General features: G+C 43.8%; 1 protein-coding gene across 1 annotated transcript in view; it reads right to left on the bottom strand.

Moving 5' to 3' along the window:
* Positions 1-24,049, bottom strand: part of LOC133538691 (CUB and sushi domain-containing protein 1-like) — a 1,135,806-nt gene that overhangs the window by 501,962 nt on the left and 609,795 nt on the right. The window contains exons 4-5 of the mRNA XM_061880405.1: positions 20,385-20,579; positions 14,204-14,411 (exon numbers count right to left, since the gene is read on the bottom strand). Of these exons, the coding sequence (XP_061736389.1) occupies positions 14,204-14,411; positions 20,385-20,579 (403 nt within the window). The remainder of the gene's footprint in view (positions 1-14,203; positions 14,412-20,384; positions 20,580-24,049) is intronic.

Here is a 24,049-nt window from a genome sequence, read left to right as displayed (position 1 = left end):
TGCTAAAAATAGACACAAATAGAAAGACCGCAAAACATTTTCAGGCTTGATGACTCATATTCCGAGCACTAAATTCTTATATTTGCATCTCCTCCTCTTTATTCTGTTTTTACATACAGACAGACACCCTAAATGGACTGCATGAGCTCTTTTGCTTTTTTAACCGACGTAATCATCAGTGCACATGCTTAATATATCAGCTTTGCATGCACCAATTAGATTGCACTTGTTTTAATATACGCAAACCATTGGTAGATCAGAATCAGAAAAGTTTTTTTTTTTTAATTGCCATTGTTTGAGAACGGGTTCACAAACTAGGAATTTTACCTGGCGCAATCGTGCAACATAAAAGACATATCGATAGATAGTACTTTATTGATTCCTTCAGGAGAGTTCCTTCAGGAAAATTAAAAACTCAGAATAGAATAACAAGAGCTGTAACTGAGCTATCAAATCTTGTTATTGTTCACTTGTCTGATGGTCGAGGGGAAAAAACTGTTCAGGTGGCGGGAGGTGTGGGTCTGGATGGGCCGTAGTCTCCTGCCTGAGGGGAGAGGGGAGAATATTTTGTGTCCAGGGTGAGAAGAGTCAGCTGTGATCGGACCCACACGCCTCCTGGTCCTGGAGGAGAACAGGTCCTGGAGGGGTGGGAGTTTGCAGCCAATCACCTTCTAAGCAGCACGTACCATGCGCTGCAGTCGACGCTTGTCCCGGACTGTGGCGACGGGGAACCACACGGTGATGGAGAAGGTGAGGATGGACTCGATGATTGCTAAGTAGAACTGCACCAGCATCTCATTCGGCACTTTCAGTTTTTTCAGCTGCCGCAGGAAGTACATCCTCTGCTGGGCCTTCTTGATAAGGGAGCTGATGGTCGGCTCCCATTTGAGGTCCTGGGTGATGGTGGTGCCTGGGAAACGGAAAGAGTCAACAATGGAGACGGGGGTCAATCAGGGTGAGGGGGGATGGTGGGGCTGTGACTTTCCTGAAGTCCATGATCATCCCCACTGTTTTCTGGGCGTTCAGCTCCTGGTTGTTGAGTCTGCACCAGGACGCCAGCCGGTCCACATCTCTCCTGTAGGCAGACTCGTCGCCATCCGGGATGAGCCCGATGAGAATAGTGTCGTCCGCAAACTTGAGCAGCTTTACCGACTGATGACTTAAGGTGCAGCAGTTTGTGTACAGGGAGAAGAGCCAGGGGGTTCGTGGTTCGACTGTCCGAGACAATCTTCCCCAGCCGCACGTGCTGTCTTCTGTCCGCCAGGAAGTCATTGATCCAATTGCAGAGGGAGCCGGGCACGCTGAGCTGGTAGAGCTTGTCTCATAGTAGTCCAGGGAGGATGGTGTTGAAGGCAGAGCTGAAGTCCACAAACAGGATCCTCGCTTAGGTTCCTGGGGAGAGCTTTGATGAGCTGAAGGCCATTCGTGACGACAGTAATGTGTGTTGAGGTCCTGAGCAAGAGTCCGGTCATTTATGGCCTGAGGGGCTTTGGGTTTATAGTTCGTAAAGTCCCTTAATCCTCTCCACACGGCTGCAGGGTCATTGGAGCTGAACTGTTCCTGTAGACGGTTAGAGTACACAGATGTAGCTTTATCCACTTCCCTGATGAAGTGGTACTTCGCTTCTCTGTAGGTACTCCGGTGCCTGCTCCTCCACGCAGTGTCCTTTTTCTTGCGCAGCTGTCGGAGCTTGGGTGTGAACCAGGGCTTGTCGTTGTTCTAACAAGCTCTGGTGCACGTTGGAATGATGCGCGCCTCATTGAACTGTATGTATCAGGTCACAGTGTTCGTATACTCGTCCAGATTGTCTGTGGCTGCTTCAATTGATTCCCAGTCTGTCGTCTCCAAACGGGCGCTAAGACTGGAAATGCCACATTTAGAGTAACACATTTATCATTGATCATTATAATTGCAGTTGAGCAATTGACAATCACTAGGAGAATAAGTCAAAATTTGAGTACTTGTTTCTCAGTACATATGCACAGGAGCAGAACACAATTATTGCCAAAATAGGTGGACCCTAGGGTGGAATGCTCCCTTCCAACTGTTGGTATTGGGATTTTTTCTAGTTGTCCAAAAAAATCATTACCCCATGCTCGACAATAAAAAGTGAGAAATCCAATTTTATATGACTACACTCGGGTTAATATGCTTACGTGCGCTGTACACTGTAGCTTAAAGTCTGGTTCCCTATGGACTAAACTAAAACGTTTATTTTTTATTTTTTGTTATTGCATGAAATCCTATTAAGAGATGTTGATGCTCAGAGGAAAAAAATTTAAAAAGAAAATATAAAGAAAACATACTGCCATATTTACTTTGATGAGTTTTGGGCAAAATCATGCCCTAAGGGAAGGTGTGTCCAACACAGATAGAAAGAAAACGGAAACAGGAAACTATATGATATTACTTTAATATAATCATGATAAACATATTTCAGTAGGTCTTAAAAAAAATGTCTGATTCCAATTTCTCGTGCACGCGAGCCAGTGTGTGTGTGTGTGTGTGTGTGTGCAAGGGCGTGTGCATGTGTGGCAGCCAGTCAACGCGACATTGAACCTGCCAGCTAGCGGACAGAAACATGAAACAGGAAATTGCTTTTGGGACAACCAATCAGAAAAAAGCTCCTGATAAACAGGAACAAGCTGCCACAGAGGTACAGTCAGGTGTCAATCATCTTCACAATGACCTGCCCACATTCTTCACTGAAGAAGTCAGTCATGTCTTAATCCCACATCTGGAGAAAAGTACTTACATGGTACATGGGATCATCCATGGCAGAACCTGACTGTATAGCATGTGCACAGTTGCAAACAATAACTTGAATTATTTTCTGTTAATGTGCAGCATCATTGTATAATGGTGATCATTATCTGCCTCGTAGTGAGGGGATCCAGGTTTGAATCTCCGTGTGGTGTTTACACGTTCTCCCCAGGCCTGCGTTGGTTTTCTCTTTGGATTTCAGCTTCCTCCCATAAACACATGCATGGTAGGTTAACTGACCCTTAGTGGTCCATAGGTTTGAATGTGAGTGTGAATTATTGTCTACATGTACCCTGCTTGGATAGGCTCTGGTTCACACGTGACTCTTTGAGGACAGGCAATAGATTAAATTAGATTAGATAGTACTTTATTTATTCCGTCTAGAGAGTTCCTTCAGGAATATTAAACAAATATACAAAATAGATTGATCGATGGGTTGTTTGTTACAACGAACATCTTACAGAAGCAGTCATTTTACGTAGAAACAGACTTATTATTCAATTACTAGGAATGTTATGTAATTTGCTATGACATCTTAAAAGATATTTCATCATTTTTTGTATTAATTTCTTTATACTGGATACAGTGGAATCTCGATTTACAAACCTCTCAGTGTACAAACTTTTCGATTTACATACCGCAGAAAGAACAAAAATAAGCTTTGGCTTACGATCCTTGTCTTCGTGTACAAAAGTCTCGCAGAGCAGTCATTTTTTACCTGGCAGCACAGCGATTTTGGGCAGGCTGATTGATCTCCTGTGTTTATTTGGTCAGCAGAGCACATTCCTGCTGTTAGGTACTTAGTGTTTTATAGTCTTTGTACAGCATTTTGTCCAGTCTTGCACACTTAATATGAGTCCAAAGAAAGGACAAGAGATATGTGGTTTGAAACATTCACAATGAAACCACAGCGTTAGCGACACTTCCGCTACACGCACTGAAGGCTAACCAAGTTAAAGTGGATTTTTATTATTATTATTATTACTAATCATTGTAGCTATCTGGCTGTTAAAGTTAGAGAGTATCTGTTGTAATTTCAAACTCTGCACCACAATGCTAGTGACAGTATGTGTGTGTATGTGTCAGCAGGGCGGGTGAAAATATGACGGTTTAGCTTGTTGTTGCTGTTTTGACTTCGTTAATAAATGAACAATGTATCCATTACCCCCTTGTTTTGTTTGTTTGATATACGGTATGACAGGGATTCTCAAACTGTGATACGTGTACCACTAGTGGTACGTGGGCTCTATCTAGTAGTATGCCAAATAATCATCTAATAAAAGTACAGTGTTTTTTTTCCTAAATTCAAACACAGTGTTACTGTACACACTGTGTGTAATTTACAGTGGAAAATAGGTTAAAATATTCTTGTTAAATAAAACCTTTACCTTGTTGTTAGTGAATACTTAGCCATACTACGTTACTGTATTTTAATGTTGGTCAGTATGGTGGTACTTGGAGAGCCAAGTGTTTTTGGAAGCGTTACTTGGTGAAAATAGTTGGAGAACCACTGCAGTAATGTATAGTGCTTTGTAGTATGTTCAATGTGTACAAACTTTTACTAAAATACGGACGTTTGTCAAGGCTGGAACCCATCATTCAGTTTCTTATGGAGAAAATTGATTCAATACATAATATTTTCTATTCACGAACCTTGTTCATAAATCATGCTTCCACTGTATCATTGGACTTCTGTGCTAGCCACCAATTGTCCATAACAAATACTAGGAGGGCTGTAACGGTACATATATTTGCAATCTGATTTTTATACATTTTTTTGGTATGGAATTGAATGCATTGAATTTCCCACACAGCACCCATTGTGTGTGGTACAAGAAGGACTTTTCTATCTAATCAAATACAAGCAGCTACAAAAGGCAATGCATTTGGTGTCAAAGCGTCCATCCAGGCCTGTAGGGCACCTACATGAACCTCTGTCTGGTGGGGGTCATGGCTTGTGATAGTGCCAAAAAGTAGCCAGAATATTGATGTTCTCTTCTGTTCTTTAGGAACACATCCACATTCTTGTTGAAATACATCAGCTGGGGTGTCCAAAGTAGGACCATTTGCTACACCTACGTCCATACTTGCCAACCTTGAGACCTCCGATTTCGGGAGGTCGGGGGGGGGGGGGGGAGTATATTTACAGCTAGATTCACCAAGTCAAGTATTTCATATAAATATATTATATATATATATATATATATATATATATATATATATATATATATATATATACAGTATATATATAAGAAATACTTGACTTTTAGTGAATTCTAGCTATATTTTTATGTTTTATTTTATTTTATATACATACATACATACATATATATATATATATATATATATATATATATATATAAATAAAACACATACTTGAATTTCAGTGTTCATTTATTTACACATTTACACACACATAACACTCATCTACTCATTGTTGAGTTAAGGGTTAAATTGTCCGTTCTTGTTTTTCTAACCATATGCATGTACAGTAGATGGCAGTATTGTCCTGTTTAAGAGTGTCACAACATTGCTGTTTACAGCAGACAAACTGCTTTACGGTAGATGAAAACGGACTGCTGTTGTTGTGTGTTGTTACCGTGCTGGGAGGAGGTTAAGGAAATTGTCTACCAATAAACCCACATAAGAAACCAAGAACTCACCCTTGATCTTTCTACAGTTATAACGTCATTGGGCAGACATGGGAAAGCGGACGTGAAAACAGGCTGTCGACACGTCACTAAGGTCCGCAAGGAGCTGGAGGGGGCGTGGCCTCCAGCTCCGCCTGAATTTCGGGGGATTTTCAGGAGAAAATTTGTCCCGGGAGGTTTTTGGGAGAGGTGCTGAATTTTGGGAGTCTCCCGAAAAATCCAGGAGGGTTGGCAAGTATGCCTACGTCCAAGGCAGTAGTCCCAGTCCCTGTGTGGTTTGACCAGTGTGCCGTTAGGGCCAGCAAGGCCTTCTCTGCTGGCCTAACGTATCCAGAAATCATGATCATAATTAATTTATTTTCCCTAAATATCTAAAATTATTAATATACTTTTCATGACATATTATGCTTGTTGCAGTGCTGTTGTTTTTAGTTTTAGTTTGTATCCAATCAGAATTCAGCTAGCTTATGTTGCCATGCTGTACCAAATCTACCAGAGGCCTTCAGAATCAACAATTCAGCCGTCCATGTGCACTGTAAGTGAACGAGGACATACAGGTGATAGACAGCTGCGATAGCCAATCAGATCACGACTTGTTGTCAGTAAGGCCTTCTGGCTGGCCTCACGTTGAACGTGATATTTACATCCTGTGATTGTATACTCATTGGGAGCGTTAGTGGATGAATTTGAGAACACATAAAGTTGAGAGACAGTTGCAATAGCCAATCAAATCACAAGTTGTTGACAGTAGTTGATCACAAGTTGTAAACTTGTGTTGTTAAAGTGTGTCTTGCATGTCATTAAAAACATTTTTACATGTGCATTTGTCGCCATCATGTGGTCAGGGCAGTTAATATATATTTTACAAGTGTGTACTTTAAATCAAACTTTATTGGCCGGAAGTTCCATAAGCCAAGCAGAGAAATGTACGGTATATGTTTTAATTGCTGATGCATTGTAATTTATTTTTAAATGCGCCAGAAAATAACCCTTTTTTATACTATTGATGTGTTTCAATGCACAGTAGGATGTAAATGTGTTCCAGTATAGCATTTCTCCAGCAATGGTCATGTGGTTACATCAATTATGGTATTTTGAGAGGTAATCCCTGAAGTCGTAGATCACTGAAGGCCTAGGTGGGGAACGCACGGCCCGCCACTGGCTTTTACTGCTTTGTGGAACTGTGGTTCTTTCCGAAAATGATATATGGATTTGTCAAGACTACCAAACTGTTGTGGTTACTAGCTCAGTTATGACAACAATGTAATGTTCTTGACTTGAAAAGAGACTGCAGATTGCTATTCTAGTGTTACTCAAATTTGGCAAATAGATTACTGTGGAGAGGCGTGGCCGACAGGCCGACAGCGGGGCAGGACACGCTGCAGCCCTGCTCAAGATGGCGGCAAGGAGAATGCGGCGGAACGGAGAGGCGGGGCGTGCCGGGAGCAACGCTGCAGCAATCCAGATAAGGTGCGTGGCTCACACATCAGTAATCAATCTACATATATCCTCGCAGTTTATAAAAGGGGAGAAGGAGGAAAGATAAAAGAAGGAGGTGGGGTGTCCGCAGCAGATGCAGCGCGGGAGCGATCAAAGAGCGACAGAGAACAGCACACGAGAGACGACGACGCAGCCGGCTGAAAGCGCGACCGAGGAGCAAGCAGCGGAGAGGAGCTGAAAGAGCGATCTGAGCTGCCGAAAAAACTTTGTTGAAAAATAAAGAGTCAAACCTGTGCTGAAAAGCGATGTACTTCCTGGGTGGTGCACGCAACCCACACGACGACAGCAAGCGACTGTCACAATTACAAAGTGAAAATCCCTAAGGCGTCTTCTTTATAATGAAACTACAGCTAGTAGTGATTAATTGTTAAATTATACTATTTTACAGAGCAACAACATGCATTATAGCGAGGTTCTATTTTAAGTGCTTAAACGTCAATGTATGCGTCGCCAGTAGCACTGCCTCCTTCAAATGGCACGCCGTCACAGATAAGCCATGCGTGTATGTGCATGCATACATGTGTGTGTGCTCGCCTCTAGGGCCAGGGGAAAACGAGCAACAGCTCAAGCTGTCAGCGGGCCACTTAAGACCTGACACCGAGATGCAGACATACACATAAATGTATCATGAGAGCGCCACACTTGACGTGTGGCTGACGACAGGACTAAACACGCAATTATTCCCCCATCCTTTTGTTTCCGCCAAGTGCCATCCTCTTGAGCCCCTTTCATGTCGCTTATTTATCTGTCCACCAATCAATTCCGATCGCTCCACACAGAGTCGTGAAATACGTCTTCCTGTTTTTGACAACGTCTTTTATCAGGACTCTTAAGGCTGCGAGAAGAAATACATGCAAAATTCCAATATTGTTGCATATTATGAATGACTCACCTCTGCATTTTGGATGCAAACACCTGGTCTCATGTATATTTGTATTTACCGAATGAAACCAAATACCATTTCCCCTTGAGCATTGAAAAGGACGCTGGACATAATTGCATTCCAAAGGGTTACAGACTTGACATCATAAATGTTGTGAGATTTATCAATTGAGTTAATCAATGTTCTCATGAAAGCAATTTATTTGTTTATCAGTGAAACACAACATAATTTGTCTTGCTTGAAGAAGGGGGGTAAAAGTGATGTCACACAAGGCTAATGAGGTCTCTCGGGAATGGCAGCATTTTTGCATCTCCTAAATCAATTGATGATGTGTAGAGAAACTCTAAAATAGGTCTCAATAGAGCCTCCAATCACAGCAATGTTGTTTTCTCCACACCCAGTAGACATCTTTGTTGTTGACACCGATGGACAATATACAGTACTATGTTGAGCCTTTCTATGTTTCCCCAGCAAATTAAACTCAACTCAACTCAACTCAACTTAAAGACCTGCATAAAGGGCCGGCCCTTGGCATAAAAACAATATGCAGTTGTTTAGGGCCCCAATGACAAGGGGAGGGGGCGCACAGGATCAGTAGCTGACTTCAGTAGCTGATCATGAACAGGGTCGTCGTGCTTTGCAGGCGTTTGCTTCTTCTACATCAGGGTTCGGCAACCTTTACCACTCAAAGAGCCATTTTGACCCGTTTCACAAAATAAAGAAGACATTGGGAGCCGCAACTGTTCTCCCGAATATCTGCTGTTGGTCACCTAGATATGAAACTATGAAGCAATTGCCTTAGATGCCTTCTACATCATGTACAAACTGCTTGCCAGCCCAGCAACATGTTGTATGTGGCTTCCGCAGATACACGTACACGACTGCAAGGCATACTGGGTGATACAGGTTACAACTGAAGGTTGTGATATAAACAACTTTAACACGCTTACTAATATGCACTACACTGTGAACTCACACCAAACAAGAATGACAAACACATTTCGGGAGAAAATCCTCACAGTCACACAACATAAACGCAACACAACAAATACCAAGAATCCTTTGCATCCATGACTCTTCCTGACTATATTATACACCCCGCTAGCCCCCCCCACACACACACACACCTCCGTGCGTCGGTTGAGGTGGGTGGGGTTGGGGGCGTGGTGGTGTAAAATATAGTCAGGAAGAATAATGGATGCAAAGGATTCTTGGTATTTGTTGTGTTGCATTTATGTTGTGTTACTGTGAGGATGTTCTCCTGAAATGTGTTTGTCATTCTTGTTTGGTGTGGGTTCACAGTGTGGTGCATATTACTAAGAGTGTTAAAGTTGTTTATATCACAACCTTCAGTGTAACCTTTATCAAGGAAATCCAAGATGGCGGCGCCCGGACGGGCTGCGCTCTCGAGGAGCTGCTGCTAAAGATGGAACTTTTGGCAGAAATACCGGACAATTCCACAAACTTTATGGCTGGCTCACATCGTGGTCACTCCGTGATCACGTACGACCGCCAGACACTTCTGGATGTGGACACATCGGGCCGTTTTGGACCGATAGACACTTGCGTGCTAGACTTGCTAACTAGCATGGGATTACATCGGCGGCTACATCCAGCGGCCTGTGAAGCAGGGGAGTCTAGTAGCAGTGGGGGCCGTCTACGGAGCAGACGCCAGCGGTGTGATCGGAAACGCGGATGCCGAGCGGGGCTAAAAACAAAGCAGAAGGCTAATCCCCACAGAACACCACTTTCCTCCATCCCGAAGACGGATTTAGATGGAAAATGCGCGACTACTGGTCTGGGTAAGGAGTCTGTTAAATTAGAACAAGTTGTTTCTGCTTTGAGTGTTTCAGAGTTGGACATGTGTTTTACTGAGGTGGCTAACTATGATGCGTGCAGTTTATCAAAGCAACAAACAAACAATCGGAAAATCCCCGTTACTGAGGTGGCTAACCATGATGCGTGCAGTTTATCAAAGCAACAAACAAACAATCGGAAAATCCCCGTTACTGAGGTGGCTAACCATGATGCGTGCAGTTTATCAAAGCAACAATCAAACAATCGGAAAATTCCTGTCGTATCAATTCCTAGATATGGTCGTAACTATACTAAATGCACTGGGCATAATAAACACAACATTATTAATATTGCTACTACGGATAATTTGATCAAAAACTCCCTAAAACAGCCCACTACCTATAATGTAGGTTTTTTAAACATAAGATCATTGTCTCCCAAAACGTTGTTAGTTAATGATATTATCAGAGACAACAATCTTAACGTCATCGGTCTCAGCGAAACCTGGCTTAAACCAAACGACTTTTTTGCGCTAAATGAGGCATGTCCTCCTAACTTTACACATGCGCATATTGCCCGTCCGCTCAAAAGGGGTGGGGGGGTCGCACTAATATACAACGAAAACTTTAACCTTAGTCCTAACATAAATAATAAATATAAATCGTTTGAGGTGCTTACTATGAGGTCTGTCACACCGCTGCCTCTACACCTGGCTGTTATCTACCGCCCCCCAGGGCCCTATTCGGACTTTATTAATGAATTCTCAGAGTTCGTTGCTGATCTAGTGACACACGCCGATAATATAATCATAATGGGGGACTTTAATATCCATATGAATACCCCATCGGACCCACCGTGCGTAGCGCTCCAGACTGTAATTGATAGCTGTGGTCTCACACAAATAATAAATGAACCCACGCATCGCAACGGTAATACGATAGACCTAGTGCTTGTCAGGGGCATCCCCGTTTCCAAAGTTACGATACTCCCGTATACTAAAGTATTGTCCGATCATTACCTTATAAAATTCGAGGTTCAGACGCATGTTCGTCAAACTAATAATAATAATAACTGCTATAGCAGCCGCAACATTAATACAGCCACAACGACAACTCTTGCGGACCTACTGCCCTCGGTAATGGCACCATTCCCAAAGTATGTGGGCTCTATTGATAACCTCACTAACAACTTTAACGACGCCCTGCGCGAAACCATTGATAACATAGCACCGCTAAAGTTAAAAAAGGCTCCAAAAAAGCGCACCCCGTGGTTTACAGAAGAAACTAGAGCTCAGAAATTATTATGCAGAAAGCTGGAACGCAAATGGCGCACGACTAAACTTGAGGTGCACCATCAAGCATGGAGTGATGGTTTAATAACTTATAAACGCATGCTTACCTTAGCTAAAGCTAAATATTACTCAAATCTCATCCACCGTAATAAAAACGATCCTAAATTTTTGTTTAGTACGGTAGCATCGCTAACCCAACAAGGGACTCCTTCCAGTAGCTTAACCCACTCAGCTGATGACTTTATGCAATTCTTTAGTAAGAAAATTGAAGTCATTAGAAAGGAGATTAAAGACAATGCGTCCCAGCTACAACGGGGTTCTATTAACACTGACACGATTGCATATACGGCGGATACTGCCCTCCAAAATAGTTTCTCTCGTTTTGAGGAAATAACATTAGAGGAATTGTTACAACGTGTTAAGGGAATAAAACAGACAACATGTTTACTTGACCCTCTTCCTGGGAAACTGATCAAGGAACTCTTTGTATTATTAGGTCCATCAGTGCTAAATATTATAAACTTATCACTCTCCTCGGGCACTGTTCCCCTAGCATTCAAAAAAGCGGTTATTCATCCTCTTCTTAAAAGACCTAACCTCGATCCTGACCTCATGGTAAATTACCGACCGGTGTCTCACCTTCCCTTTATTTCAAAAATCCTTGAAAAAATTGTTGCGGAGCAGTTAAATGAACACTTAGCGTCTAACAATCTATGTGAAACCTTTCAATCCGGTTTCAGGGCAAATCACTCGACGGAGACAGCCCTCGCAAAAATGACTAATGATCTATTGCTAACGATGGATTCTGATGCGTCATCTATGTTGCTGCTCCTCGATCTTAGCGCTGCTTTCGATACCATCGATCATAATATTTTATTAGAACGTATCAAAACACGAATTGGTATGTCAGACTTAGCCCTGTCTTGGTTTAACTCTTATCTTACTGATAGGATGCAGTGTGTCTCCCATAACAATGTGACCTCGGACTACGTTAAGGTAACGTGTGGAGTTCCCCAGGGTTCGGTCCTTGGCCCTGCACTCTTCAGCATCTACATGCTGCCGCTAGGTGACATCATACGCAAATACGGTGTTAGCTTTCACTGTTATGCTGATGACACCCAACTCTACATGCCCCTAAAGCTGACCAACATGCCGGATTGTAGTCAGCTGGAGGCGTGTCTTAATGAAATTAAACAATGGATGTCCGCTAACTTTTTGCAACTCAACGCCAAAAAAACGGAAATGCTGATTATCGGTCCTGCTAGACACCGAACTCTATTTAATAATACAACTCTAACATTTGACAACCAAACAATTAAACAAGGCGACACGGTAAAGAATCTGGGTATTATCTTCGACCCAACTCTCTCCTTTGAGGCACACATTAAAAGCGTTACTAAAACGGCCTTCTTTCATCTCCGTAACATCGCTAAAATTCGCTCCATTCTGTCCACTAAAGACGCTGAGATCATTATCCATGCGTTTGTTACGTCTCGCCTCGACTACTGTAACGTATTATTTTCGGGTCTCCCCATGTCTAGCATTAAAAGATTACAGTTGGTACAAAATGCGGCTGCTAGACTTTTGACAAGAACAAGAAAGTTTGATCACATTACGCCTGTACTGGCTCACCTGCACTGGCTTCCTGTGCACTTAAGATGTGACTTTAAGGTTTTACTACTTACGTATAAAATACTACACGGTCTAGCTCCATCTTATCTTGCCGATTGTATTGTACCATATGTCCCGGCAAGAAATCTGCGTTCAAAGGATTCCGGCTTATTAGTGATTCCCAAAGCCCAAAAAAAGTCTGCGGGCTATAGAGCATTTTCCGTTCGGGCTCCAGTACTCTGGAATGCCCTCCCGGTAACAGTTCGCGATGCCACCTCAGTAGAAGCATTTAAGTCTCACCTTAAAACTCATTTGTATACTCTAGCCTTTAAATAGACTCCCTTTTTAGACCAGTTGATCTGCCGTTTCTTTTCTTTTTCTTCTATGTCCCACTCTCCCGTGTGGAGGGGGTCCTGTCCGATCCGGTGGCCATGTACTGCTCGCCTGTGTATCGGCTGGGGACATCTCTGCGCTGCTGGTCCGCCTACGCTTGGGATGGTTTCCTGCTGGCTCCGCTGTGAACGGGACTCTCGCTGCTGTGTCTTGGATCCTCTTTGGACTGGACTCCCGAGACTGTGTTGTATCCATTGTGGATTGAACTTTCACAGTATCATGTTAGACCCGCTCGACATCCATTGCTTTCCTCCTCTCTAAGGTTCTCATAGTCATCATTGTCACCGACGTCCCACTGGGTCATTATTGTCACCAATGTCCCACTGGGTGTGAGTTTTCCTTGCCCTTATGTGGGCCTACCGAGGATGTCGTGGTGGTTTGTGCAGCCCTTTGAGACACTAGTGATTTAGGGCTATATAAGTAAACATTGATTGATTGATTGATCACCCAGTATGCATTGCAATCTCGTATATGTGACGATAGAAGCAGCGAAATGTATACGCCCGGTTGGCACGCAGATAGCATGTTGTAGAGGACGTTAAAAGTAAAGCCATCACGTCACGCCCTCAATGTTGTAGTCCGAGTGAAAATCTGAGAACGTTGACCCCGATCTCCCCGTAACAGTCTGGGGGGTTGGAAATTATGCAGCTGAGCCGCATCAGAGTTGCCAAAGAGCCACATGCAGCTCCAGAGCCGCGGGTTGCTGACCCCTCTTCTAAATTGATGGACTGAATTGCTAATAAATAACATTCTACTTTGTTTCTGCTAAAGGTCGATTCAGCGGTGAGTCAACATGTTTGTGTATTAGTTTCAATTAGGTTTGGCCGTGTCATTTTCAAAAGCCCACACCAATAATTGCTAATTGAGCTTTGCTTCAAAAACTGTCCTTGTGACAGATTTACGTCCATATTTCTCAAATGGGCCGACTATTTAAATATATATTGTAGCAAAACATTTTCTTCAGCTATTAGTCCAAATTGGTATTATATTAAAAACATTTAAAAAATGGCTTTAAAGGGTTTGCTAATCGACCAGTCCAATATGTACAGTAACTTGTCTCTTGCACAAAGTCAGCTTTGATAGGCACCAGCTCACCTGTGCTCCTAATTAGGTCAAGCAGTATAGACAATGGAGGGATTTGATACAGTTAAAATGTCAAAGTAATACAACTTTTTAAAGAGACATAAAGGTATAATTATGTTACTTCATTTAAAGGGCAGGACCAGGTTGAAATGCAATGGCATGTACCGTATATAATCTGTAAATCATATGGTGTCATTGTGTGTAATTTGTCTCTGCACATTTTTTTCTCACCATATACTGGGCGCCTCCGTCCCGCTGATTTCCAGGAAGTCATACTTGTCTTCCAATAGGAAGTCATTGAAGACAAGAGCTATCGTGTCTCCCGGTTCAGCAAGAATTGACCACGTGCAGTCCAGATTGTTGTCGTACTCGGCAGGGTATCCGGGGCTTGTTATAGAACCTGCGGTGCCTCGTAACGTGCCGCCGCACGCCCCCTCCGCTGAAGAGAAAAGAATGAGGATGATAAGTGAATGATGCATTGGCTTGCATGTCCACATGCTGTTTCGAATGTCTGTCTATTGTGATCCAATACAAGAGTGTACAAAGCAGCAGCGGTAAGCACTTATTATTTCACGCCATCATGAAGCCATGTTGCAATGATGATAGTTTTGGATGAGGCCTTTTACACCTTTCTTTTTGCTCCAAGCACTTGCCTTAAAGCTTAGACACTGAAATAAAATACATAACCATACAGACAAATAATAAATGTTGGTTATCTGGATAGACTGAACCAATGGTTATTGTGTTTTCAAGTCATATTTCAATGTCAATGATTATTTTACAGTACGGGCCTATGTGTGACACATTTGTAATATACGAGAGCTGCAGCTATCGAATATTTTAGTAATCAAGTATTATATCGAATATCCCGATCGATTAGTCAAGTAATTGAATAAATCATATTTTTGCTTAATTAATAAAGGCTTTGTTGGCCACATCCGTGGACAGCACATTTTAACTCGTATATCTAAAATTGTGTACAGTACTGAATTGGGGTCTCATGGCCCTTTTATGGACACTTATACTGCCATCTGGTGGTGTCAGAAGAGTATAACATACAATGGAATTTGGAAAAAAAAAAGTGTAAAAATAAGAATTAGCATGAAGTACACGTTTGTTACTTAAGGACTAGGTACATCATATCAAACGATAATTCTTAGTTTTTATTCTAATTAGGGTCCAATAAGCCCAAATAGCAAAGAGAAATAAAAAAAACACGTAAACAAACAGCTTAAGAGGTTTTTAAGGCTTAATTATACATGTTAAGATGTGCCCTCAATTGTTGTTTGGCCTAATTGTCTTATTTCCAAAACGCCTGTTTTCATTATTGAAGGCTGACACACACAGCTGAAATGCCACCGTGGTTGATTGTGCCAATTTGTGTGTCCTAATAAAAACAGGTGCGCTCACAGCCCTATGTGCTGTGTGGTGTGACCGCATAAAACCAAGATCTTGTGCAATTTGATGATTATTATATGGTGCCGTTTAAATGTTGGTTTCTCCACACAAATCCGCTGAGCTGTTTTCAATCTGCTAACAATACATAAACAATATAAAAAGACAAACCACTTAATAATGACAACAACAGTTTTAAATGTTACAAATGCAATACAGTTCATTGCATTCTTTGCATGCAAAATAGTAATCGATGTTAATTTTGCCATTTGAGATGGAAACACAAATATATAAAATTAGTTCAAAATGAATATTTCCTGAGGAATTTAAAATAAAAATATATTCGTAGCATCAAAAAATAAACAATAAGAACAGTTTTCATTGTATCAAACATAAAAAAGTGGATTGATTAATGCCTTTAATAGTGCATTTGAAATGTGCAACATCATATTCAGAACTTGGCACACAAGTGGTACCACTGTGAACAAGGACTTGGAACTCTTACATTTTATAGAGACTATAGTGGGTGCAAGTGCAAGATATCCAGGTCGCATGTGGTTGCATGACTTGAATAACTCCAATAACATTGAACGACTACTTTTTTTTTTTTTCCAAAATGGCGGCACGCACAGACGCAGCGGCTTACAGCTCTCCATTTCAGTACTCTTTCCTCCTTCTTTTCTTCTTGTTTTTTTTTTTCCTTTTGTGCACCACCTGTACTGCAAACACCCGGTACACCCGCCAGTCACTCTTGGATATCGGGAACTCGCACCACATATCTGTTTCGAGCGACTTTCACCACGAGCACAACATCCCAGACGACATAGCGAGAGCACAGGGCTCTCTGGGTTTTGTTGTCGAGTCTGGAAGACGGCGCAGACGGAGGAAGGAGAGGAAGCAGAAGCATGGCCGCAGGTCCGGCGTCTTGCTCAGGCTTAGGAAAAAACCCCACAAGCCACCTCTACTGAGCCTGTTCCTCTCCAATGCCAGATCCCTCATACAGAAGATGGACGACCTGGGGTTACAACTCACATGAAACCGTTATGTTCAGGACTGTTGTGCTATGATTATCACCGAAACCTGGCTTCACCCGGAAATACCCGATGCTAGCATGCAGCTAGCCAGCCGCACTCTGCTCCACCGGGACAGAACTAAGGACTCCGGTAAGAGCAGAGGAGGGGGGCTCTGTATTTACGTACATGAGAACTGGTGCAACAACGGGACAATCATTGAACAGCACTGTTGCCCGGACGTGGAGTACATGTCTGTTAGATGTCGGCCTTTTTTGGTCCCGAGAGAGCTGTCTGTTGTTATCATCACGGCTGTGTATATTCCACTGGACGCCAAAGTAAACACGGCGCTCTCTCTTCTGCTGAAGACCGTCAACGAACAGTAGCGGGCCCACCCCGACGGTGTTCATATCATAGCAGGGGATTTTAATAAAGCCAATCTGAAGACTGTACTCCCTAAGTTCTACCAGCACGTGAACTGTTCTACAAGGTGCAAGAACGCCCTGGACCACGTGTATACCAACATGAAGCACGCGTGCAGAGCTACACCCCTCCCCCAGCTTGGACAGTCAGACCATCTTTCCCTCCTGCTCTCTCCTACCTACACCCCCATCAGACGCCAGGCCAGGCCCATCACAAAGACTGTTATGACCTGCCTTGACGATGCACCTCTTCCAACAACAGGAGCTGGAGACAGCCACAGGAACGGTGCTGGACTACATACAGTTCTGCAACGGGAATTTGACTGTGGAAAAAACCATCCGGGTTTACCCCAACAAGAAACCCTGGATGACTAGCCAGGTCCGCACACTCTTCAGGGCCCACGACAAAGCCTTCAGGTCAGGGGACAGGGCACTGTACAGTGCTGCTAGAGCTAACCTGAAGAGAGGGATTAAAAAAGCAAAGGCGGACCACAGGAGGTGCATAGAGTCCTATCTGTCCAGCAATAACTCCATGAGGTGTGGCGGGGCATTTATGACATCACAAACTTCAGAGGCTGCGATGTGACAACTGCGGATCAGAGTGCGACACTGGCAGAGGAGCTTAACTGTATCTTTGCCCGTTTCGAAACCCCCCAGTGACACTCATCTGCTCCAGCCCTGCCCCCGCCCCCACCGGGCTCCGGCACCACTCCACTAACTGCACAGGAGCACAGTGTCAGACGAGTGTTCCTGGCTGTTAACCCCAGGAAGGATGCCGGACCAGGCGGAGTACCTGGAAAGGTGCTCAGGGCGTGCGCCCACCAGCTCGCTCCCCCCCTCACTAGGATCTTCAACCTCTCCTTGGCTCAGGCAGTTATCCCATCCTGCCTGAAGTCATCTACAATAATCCCGGTGCCGAAAAAGTCTCCCATCACCAGTTTGAATGATTACCGACCAGTGGCCCTAACTCCGGTAATCATGAAGTGCTTCGAGAGACTGGTTCTCCAGCACATCAAGGACCATATCCCTCCAGACTTCGACCCCCACCAGTTCGCATACCGGGCGAACAGATCCACAGAGGACGCCATCACTGTTGCTCTTCACTCTGCTCTGAACCACCTGGACCAGCAGCAGAGCTACGTCCGGATGCTCTCTGTGGATTATAGTTTTGCCTTCAATACAATAATCCCGGACAGACTCTGCAATAAACTGGACACTCTTGGCTTCCCCCCTCTCACAAGCGCTTGGATAAGGGACTTCCTAACAGACTGACCCCAGAATGCGAGACTTGGCCCCCACCTCACATCCATCCACACGCTGAGCATCGGCTCCCCACAGGGCTGTGTGCTGAGCCCCCTCCTCAACTGCCTCTACACACATGACTGCAGTCCAGCCCACAGTGACACCTTATCGTCAAATTCGCTGGCGATACCACAGTGGTCGGGCTCATCTCCAGGTGTGACGAGGCTGCCTACAGGGAGGAGGTCCGGAAGCTGACAGCCTGGTTTTCGGAGAACAACCTCGCTCTCAACACCAGCAAGACCAGAGAGATCATCGTCGACTTCAGGAGGAGCAGCACCAACTCTGCCGCCCTCTACATCAACGGCGAGCGTGTGGAGAGGGTCCACACCTTCAGGTACCTTGGAGTCCACATCTCTAACGACTTTTCCTGGACAGTCAACACCACATCAATCATCAAGAAGGCTCAGCAGCGGGTACACTTCCTGAGAGTCCTCGGGAAGTACAACCTGAAGCCTGACCTGCTGCTGACATTCTACCGCCCGTCCATCGAGAGCCTGCTGACCTACTGTACTACAGTATGGGACGGCAGCTGCACTGCAGCAGACAAGGAGAGGCTGCAAAGAGTGGTCAAGACAGCTTAGAAGATCATCGGCCGCCCTCTCCCCTGTCTGATGGACATCTACACCTCCCGCTGCCTCAACAGAACCAGTGCCATCATCAAAGACAGCACCCACCCTCGCTCTGACCTGTTCCACCTGCTGCCCTCAGGGAAGCGCTACAGGTGCATTAAAACCAAGACAAACAGGCTAAGGAACAGCTTCTTCCCCAGGGCCATAACTACCCTGAACGGACCGCCCCATTGACCCTCATAACTGCCTTCTCTTCGGTGCAATAACCCATTCCACCAACCACCCTGCTTTTTTCATGTAGATATTTATGTATATATTAATTTCACCCACTGTATAGTGTACATTTGTACAGAGTGTATTGGATGTACATTTGCACAGAGTGTACATTGTACAGAGAGTATAGAGTGTACACTGTTCTCTTCCACACCTTTCTTTGCACTTCTATATTTTTTTATTTTTTTATATATGTACACATTGTTTTCTTGCATGCACACATCGCACTGTATGGAACGGCCACAATCTCGTTACCCTGCGTAATGACAATAAGGCTGATTCTGATTCCTATTACTAATGAAAGGCTAATTGAACACGACAGCTCGGATAGCGTTGTTATTTTTCTACACCTCTTGACGGCATTTGATGACTTTGCGGGAGTGAAAGCACACATCCCGGTTATCATAATGAATAGCTTTTATTATACTAACACAACTTTTGCATTTACATTTGTTGATAGATGACTTACCTTGCCTGTGGACGTCCTTCAATCGGAGGCTTTCTCGACAGGTGCTACAGCATCAAACTTGTGCTATTGCGGTACGCAAGCTCTACTTTGCAATGTTTGCATACTACTCTCTTTCCTTTGATTTTAGTGTGAAGTGTTCCCACAGCTTTTGTCGCTTCTTGATTCTTTCATTGTGCTATGGCTTTTGTCCACGGCTTTCTGCGGTGTCTGCCATTGCAAATTAAAAACGTTTTCTAAACTCAACCGTATTTAAACGAGCGTTGTTGTGCAGTGCAGGAGGCGTATGACCTGTGACGTGAACACGCTGTGCAACACCTAAACAGTCCGTGCGAAATGAGCTTTGACTACTGTTTACTAAACAAGGTAAAATGCTGTAAAAAAACAAACCCAAAAAAACTTAATGGCACCTCGAGGCAGCTAAAATTCCTCATATATATTTTGTAATCAAATTACTCGAGTTACTCGAGGAATCGTTTCAGCTCTATAATATACTACAGAGTACATTAAGGCATTTAGGAAAACTGATTCAGAATCACAGTTAAAGTCCCAAAGGAAACTATCCAATGAGAGCTTTACAGAGAGTGAATCATTCAACAATGATTTTAAAACTCAAACCTGCACCGGTTTCTTTTTGTGTGCAAACTAATGAACCATTACAGGGGGCTTTGTGGAAGGATTTGGGGCTCCATCTGTTTCATAGAATGGCTTGTTACATGGTTTAAACTCGACCTAACGATGATTTAAGGTAATCGATACACAGGGGGGCTCTCGTCTCCCTCAAGTCCGTGACCTCATGATCAGGTCTTTCTGTTCTCATGACCCAGGCAATTAGTTTTCATACCGCTTCTGGCTTATTACTTTCTGGAGATCTATTTTACTCATGAATTACCAGCAGGTAAAAAACTGCTATGGGACACGGTGCAAGTGGTAATATCAGTCAAGGGTGACAAAGAAACCAAGAAAGGCTCTTACCTCGACAAAAAGGTGAAGGAAAGTCCCACTGTGCCCCACTGCCTGCTGATACAATACATGTCAGGATATTATGTCCTTCCAGGACGAAGCCTGACTCGCAACTGTAGCGGATTTTGTCCCCAATGTTGTAGCGAGCACCATGGATGACTCCGTTGGGGATGAGTCCGGGGGTGCCACAGGTATGGCTAGGCAGAACTGAAACACAAAAATAGAAAACGTTTATTTAAGTTATTGTATCAGCATATTGAAATATATTCAGAAAAATTAACAGATGAAGATCTAAAACCCTAATATACTGTAATGTGGTTATGACACAGTTATGTAATTTCAATGAATACAAAAAATATCAACTTAAATGACATAAATTTCTAAAAGTACATTTTTGAGCTAGAGCTTATTATATGGAAACAATGTATTGTGGTATTTGTGGCAGAATAACATGAAGGAATGTGTGCTATTGTCCATTAGCATGTGAAATGGAAGTTGTTGTCCCAAAATACAAGTCTGTGCATTTCAAAACTTTCCCATTTCAAAACAAGTAATTGATTTGGTTTCTATTGGGGTAATGAGTTGGTTATGCCAATTAGTATAATATTTAGTTGTGTGTATTAGGAAATTATTTTAATTGAAGTGTGTGTTTTGTTGCTCGGGATCAGGACCGAATTCTGTACTTTTATAGACAGCATAGGGATTCACATAAAAACAAAGGGTCCCATATTGCACCTGATGTCACAGGTGGGCAAACAGGCCAATTCAGAGCAGACTGCCACTGGGGGGGTTGCAATTTTCCATGCCAACAAAGTAAGCTTGCCTTTGCTCAAAAAAAAAAGGTGCTATTTTTAAAAATTGTGCTAGCTCAATTTATATTTTAATTGGATGTGCCGTATACATGCTACTAATTAGCATAGCCGATTTTAACACCTTCACACCTGGTAATAAAAAACAACATCTAAGATACACATTACAACCCAACAGCTGCTGTGCAATAAGTACTACTTACAGGCTCAACAAAAGACAAGAATTGCACATTCAACTTAATGGCAAAAACTTTTTTCCCGCCTCCACTGATACACCCGCAACCAACTGAAATGACTACAAACTTGCAAATGAGACCCAGAAGTGCAAAAAAACGATACAGAGGTAAAGACAATATTTCTTTCATGATTTATATAACATGTACATGCATTAATCATCTTTATAAGCCCTCTACACACTTCATGCAGATTTCATAAGCAGCCATACACACTTCATACGCTCTTAAAACACTTCATACACTCTAAAACCGATGTCATTTTATCATGAAGCTTCAATGGTTACTGAAATTTCAATGCAGTTTGCAGTAAGTGAATCACAAAGTTCCGATGGAACACAGATTCACCACTTGAGCAGTTTTTATTTCCATTTTGTGTAGAATATATATTAAAAATATTTTATTTTAAAAACAAATTTATATTTATTCCCACATGAAAACACATGAAAGTACTGAACATTTAATACTGGTAACAATTCCCATGTACCAGGAATTGGTACCGTATCGGTTAAAATGTGAAAGACACCCATCCTGGTTGTCGACAGTCATTGGATGACAGGGACAGTAGCTACAGGGAGCTCATGGTCTAACTGGGCCAAAAATCAATCTGGTGCTGGACCCAACATGCCAAGAGGGCAGCAACACAGCCGCTGAAGTACCAACCTGGAAAAAATCCATCTATTCTAACACAGAACGTTGTGTGTGCTTATACAACTGGGGCGTGTTAACTTGTTGAGTGTGTAATGTGTGTCCAAAAGCTTGATTGTGTGTGAGTGAGTGTGTACAAAACACAGACTGTCTATATATAAGACATACACAAATTAAATAGTTTGTGTAGGCTGTTCCAATTAAACGCTGGTATGGTATTTAGACAAAGCTTCACCACGAGACCCTGAGAACTAGGACAGGAAGAACAAAAAAGGCAGAATGATGAGGAAGATAAGTTGAAAAAGAGGCAGGAGGTAGAGGAGACCAACAGGAGAGACCGGAGATGGAGAGATGACGAATGAGATGAAATAAGGTGATAAGGAAGAGACAGCTTTATCAGACTCAATAGGATGACAAGCATTGAAATTAAGATTCATACTGCACTACACATGAGTTGTTTTAATTACCTTTTAATAGCAGTCATTTTGATTGATCATCCGAACCCTGGTGTGCACAAGTATAACAAGAACCTACATATTCAAACTAGTAGATGGTATTTTAGTTTCGTTATTCTGAGGTACGTCTTCTAATATGTCCCGGAAGTAACCCAATCTAGATCTTACTGTATGCATATGTTTTTTTGTTTTTTTTTCTCAGAATCCTTTTATCCATTGACTAATGTGTGTGTGAATGCTATGCAAATCACTCCAAAGACTGCGCCAAGTATCTGTTTTTAGTTTTAGTATTGTCATTCTCCACAACAAAGGCTTATGTTAACCATTTTGTAACGATCTGTCACTTACTTTCTGATAGTTTTTCGTGTTTTGTACTTTGTTTCCTGTTCAGTGCTCTTATTTTGTCATACTTCCTGTTTACTCCGCTGAGCACTGTTTTTGTCACACTCGCCGTTGATTGGCAGCGGTCCTCAGCTGCGGTCAATCAACAGGTCTATTTATGTTTCACTCGAGCACTCCTCAGTGCTCGAAGTTAAACCTATGTTGGGAACATCTCCATGCAAGACTGCTTTCTGTTTATATATTTTACTTTGATGAAATTAAAATCATCTTACCTGCTTTCTGCTCTCCTGGATTTTTGCATACTTGAGGTCACACAACTGCAGCCATGCGACATCCCAACAGTAACTTCGAGCCAGAAAATTGTGACCTCGCGAGAATCCCTGTCGGCAATCCTCAGCCGACGTTCTGGACCGCACAATTCCTGGAGGACTTGAAGGCCAGGTTTGTGCGGTCCCAGCCTACAGACGCGGACCCTCTCCCCGCGGCAACGCCACCGGCTTCGGCTCTCCGACCGGCGCGTCCCCCGCCGCCATCTTTCCTCTCGGCTCAACGGCTGGCTACGGCTCTCCGACCAGCACGTCCGCCACTTCCTGCATGCCTCGCGGCTCCCGCGGCAACGCTACCGGCTACGGCTCTCCGACCGGCGCGTCCTCCGCCGCCATCCTTCCTCTCGGCAACGCTGCCGGCTACGGCTCACCGACCGGCGCGCCCGCCTCCTCCTTCACGTCTCGCGGCTCCTGCGGCTCCGTCGCCGACTGCGGCTCTCCGACCGGCACGTCCGCCGCCGCCATCCTTCCCGTCGTCTGCTGAGCTGCTTCTCCCTGCTCCTACGCAGCTCCCAGCGGCTGCTCCCCGGCTGCTCTTTTTGCCAGCTCCCGCTCTCTTTTTTGGTTCGCCGAGAGCTCCAGTGGAGCCCACAGTGAGGTCGCTTTTGTCCTCCTGCTGGGACTTGGCACGGGACGTGTCTTCGTCCCTCCTCCTGGTCCCCTCCCGCCCGTCCCTGGTTTTCGCACCGGGGGACTCCGACGAGCAGGCACGTTTTCCCGCATGTGTGAACGGTGTCTGGCAGCCACCTAGTGGAGGGGGGCCCACTATACACTGCGGTGCAGCCAGGCACACACCGCTGTCACCCCCGCCAGCGTCTCCTTCCACGGAGACATCTACGTCCCTAGCGGGCTTTCGCACAGCTC

The sequence above is a fragment of the Nerophis ophidion genome, linkage group LG02, assembly GCF_033978795.1.
Source record: "Nerophis ophidion isolate RoL-2023_Sa linkage group LG02, RoL_Noph_v1.0, whole genome shotgun sequence".
Classification (NCBI taxonomy): domain Eukaryota; kingdom Metazoa; phylum Chordata; class Actinopteri; order Syngnathiformes; family Syngnathidae; genus Nerophis; species Nerophis ophidion.
The sequence above is the reverse complement of the archived record's forward strand: the minus strand, read 5'-3'. Positions and strand labels throughout refer to the sequence as shown.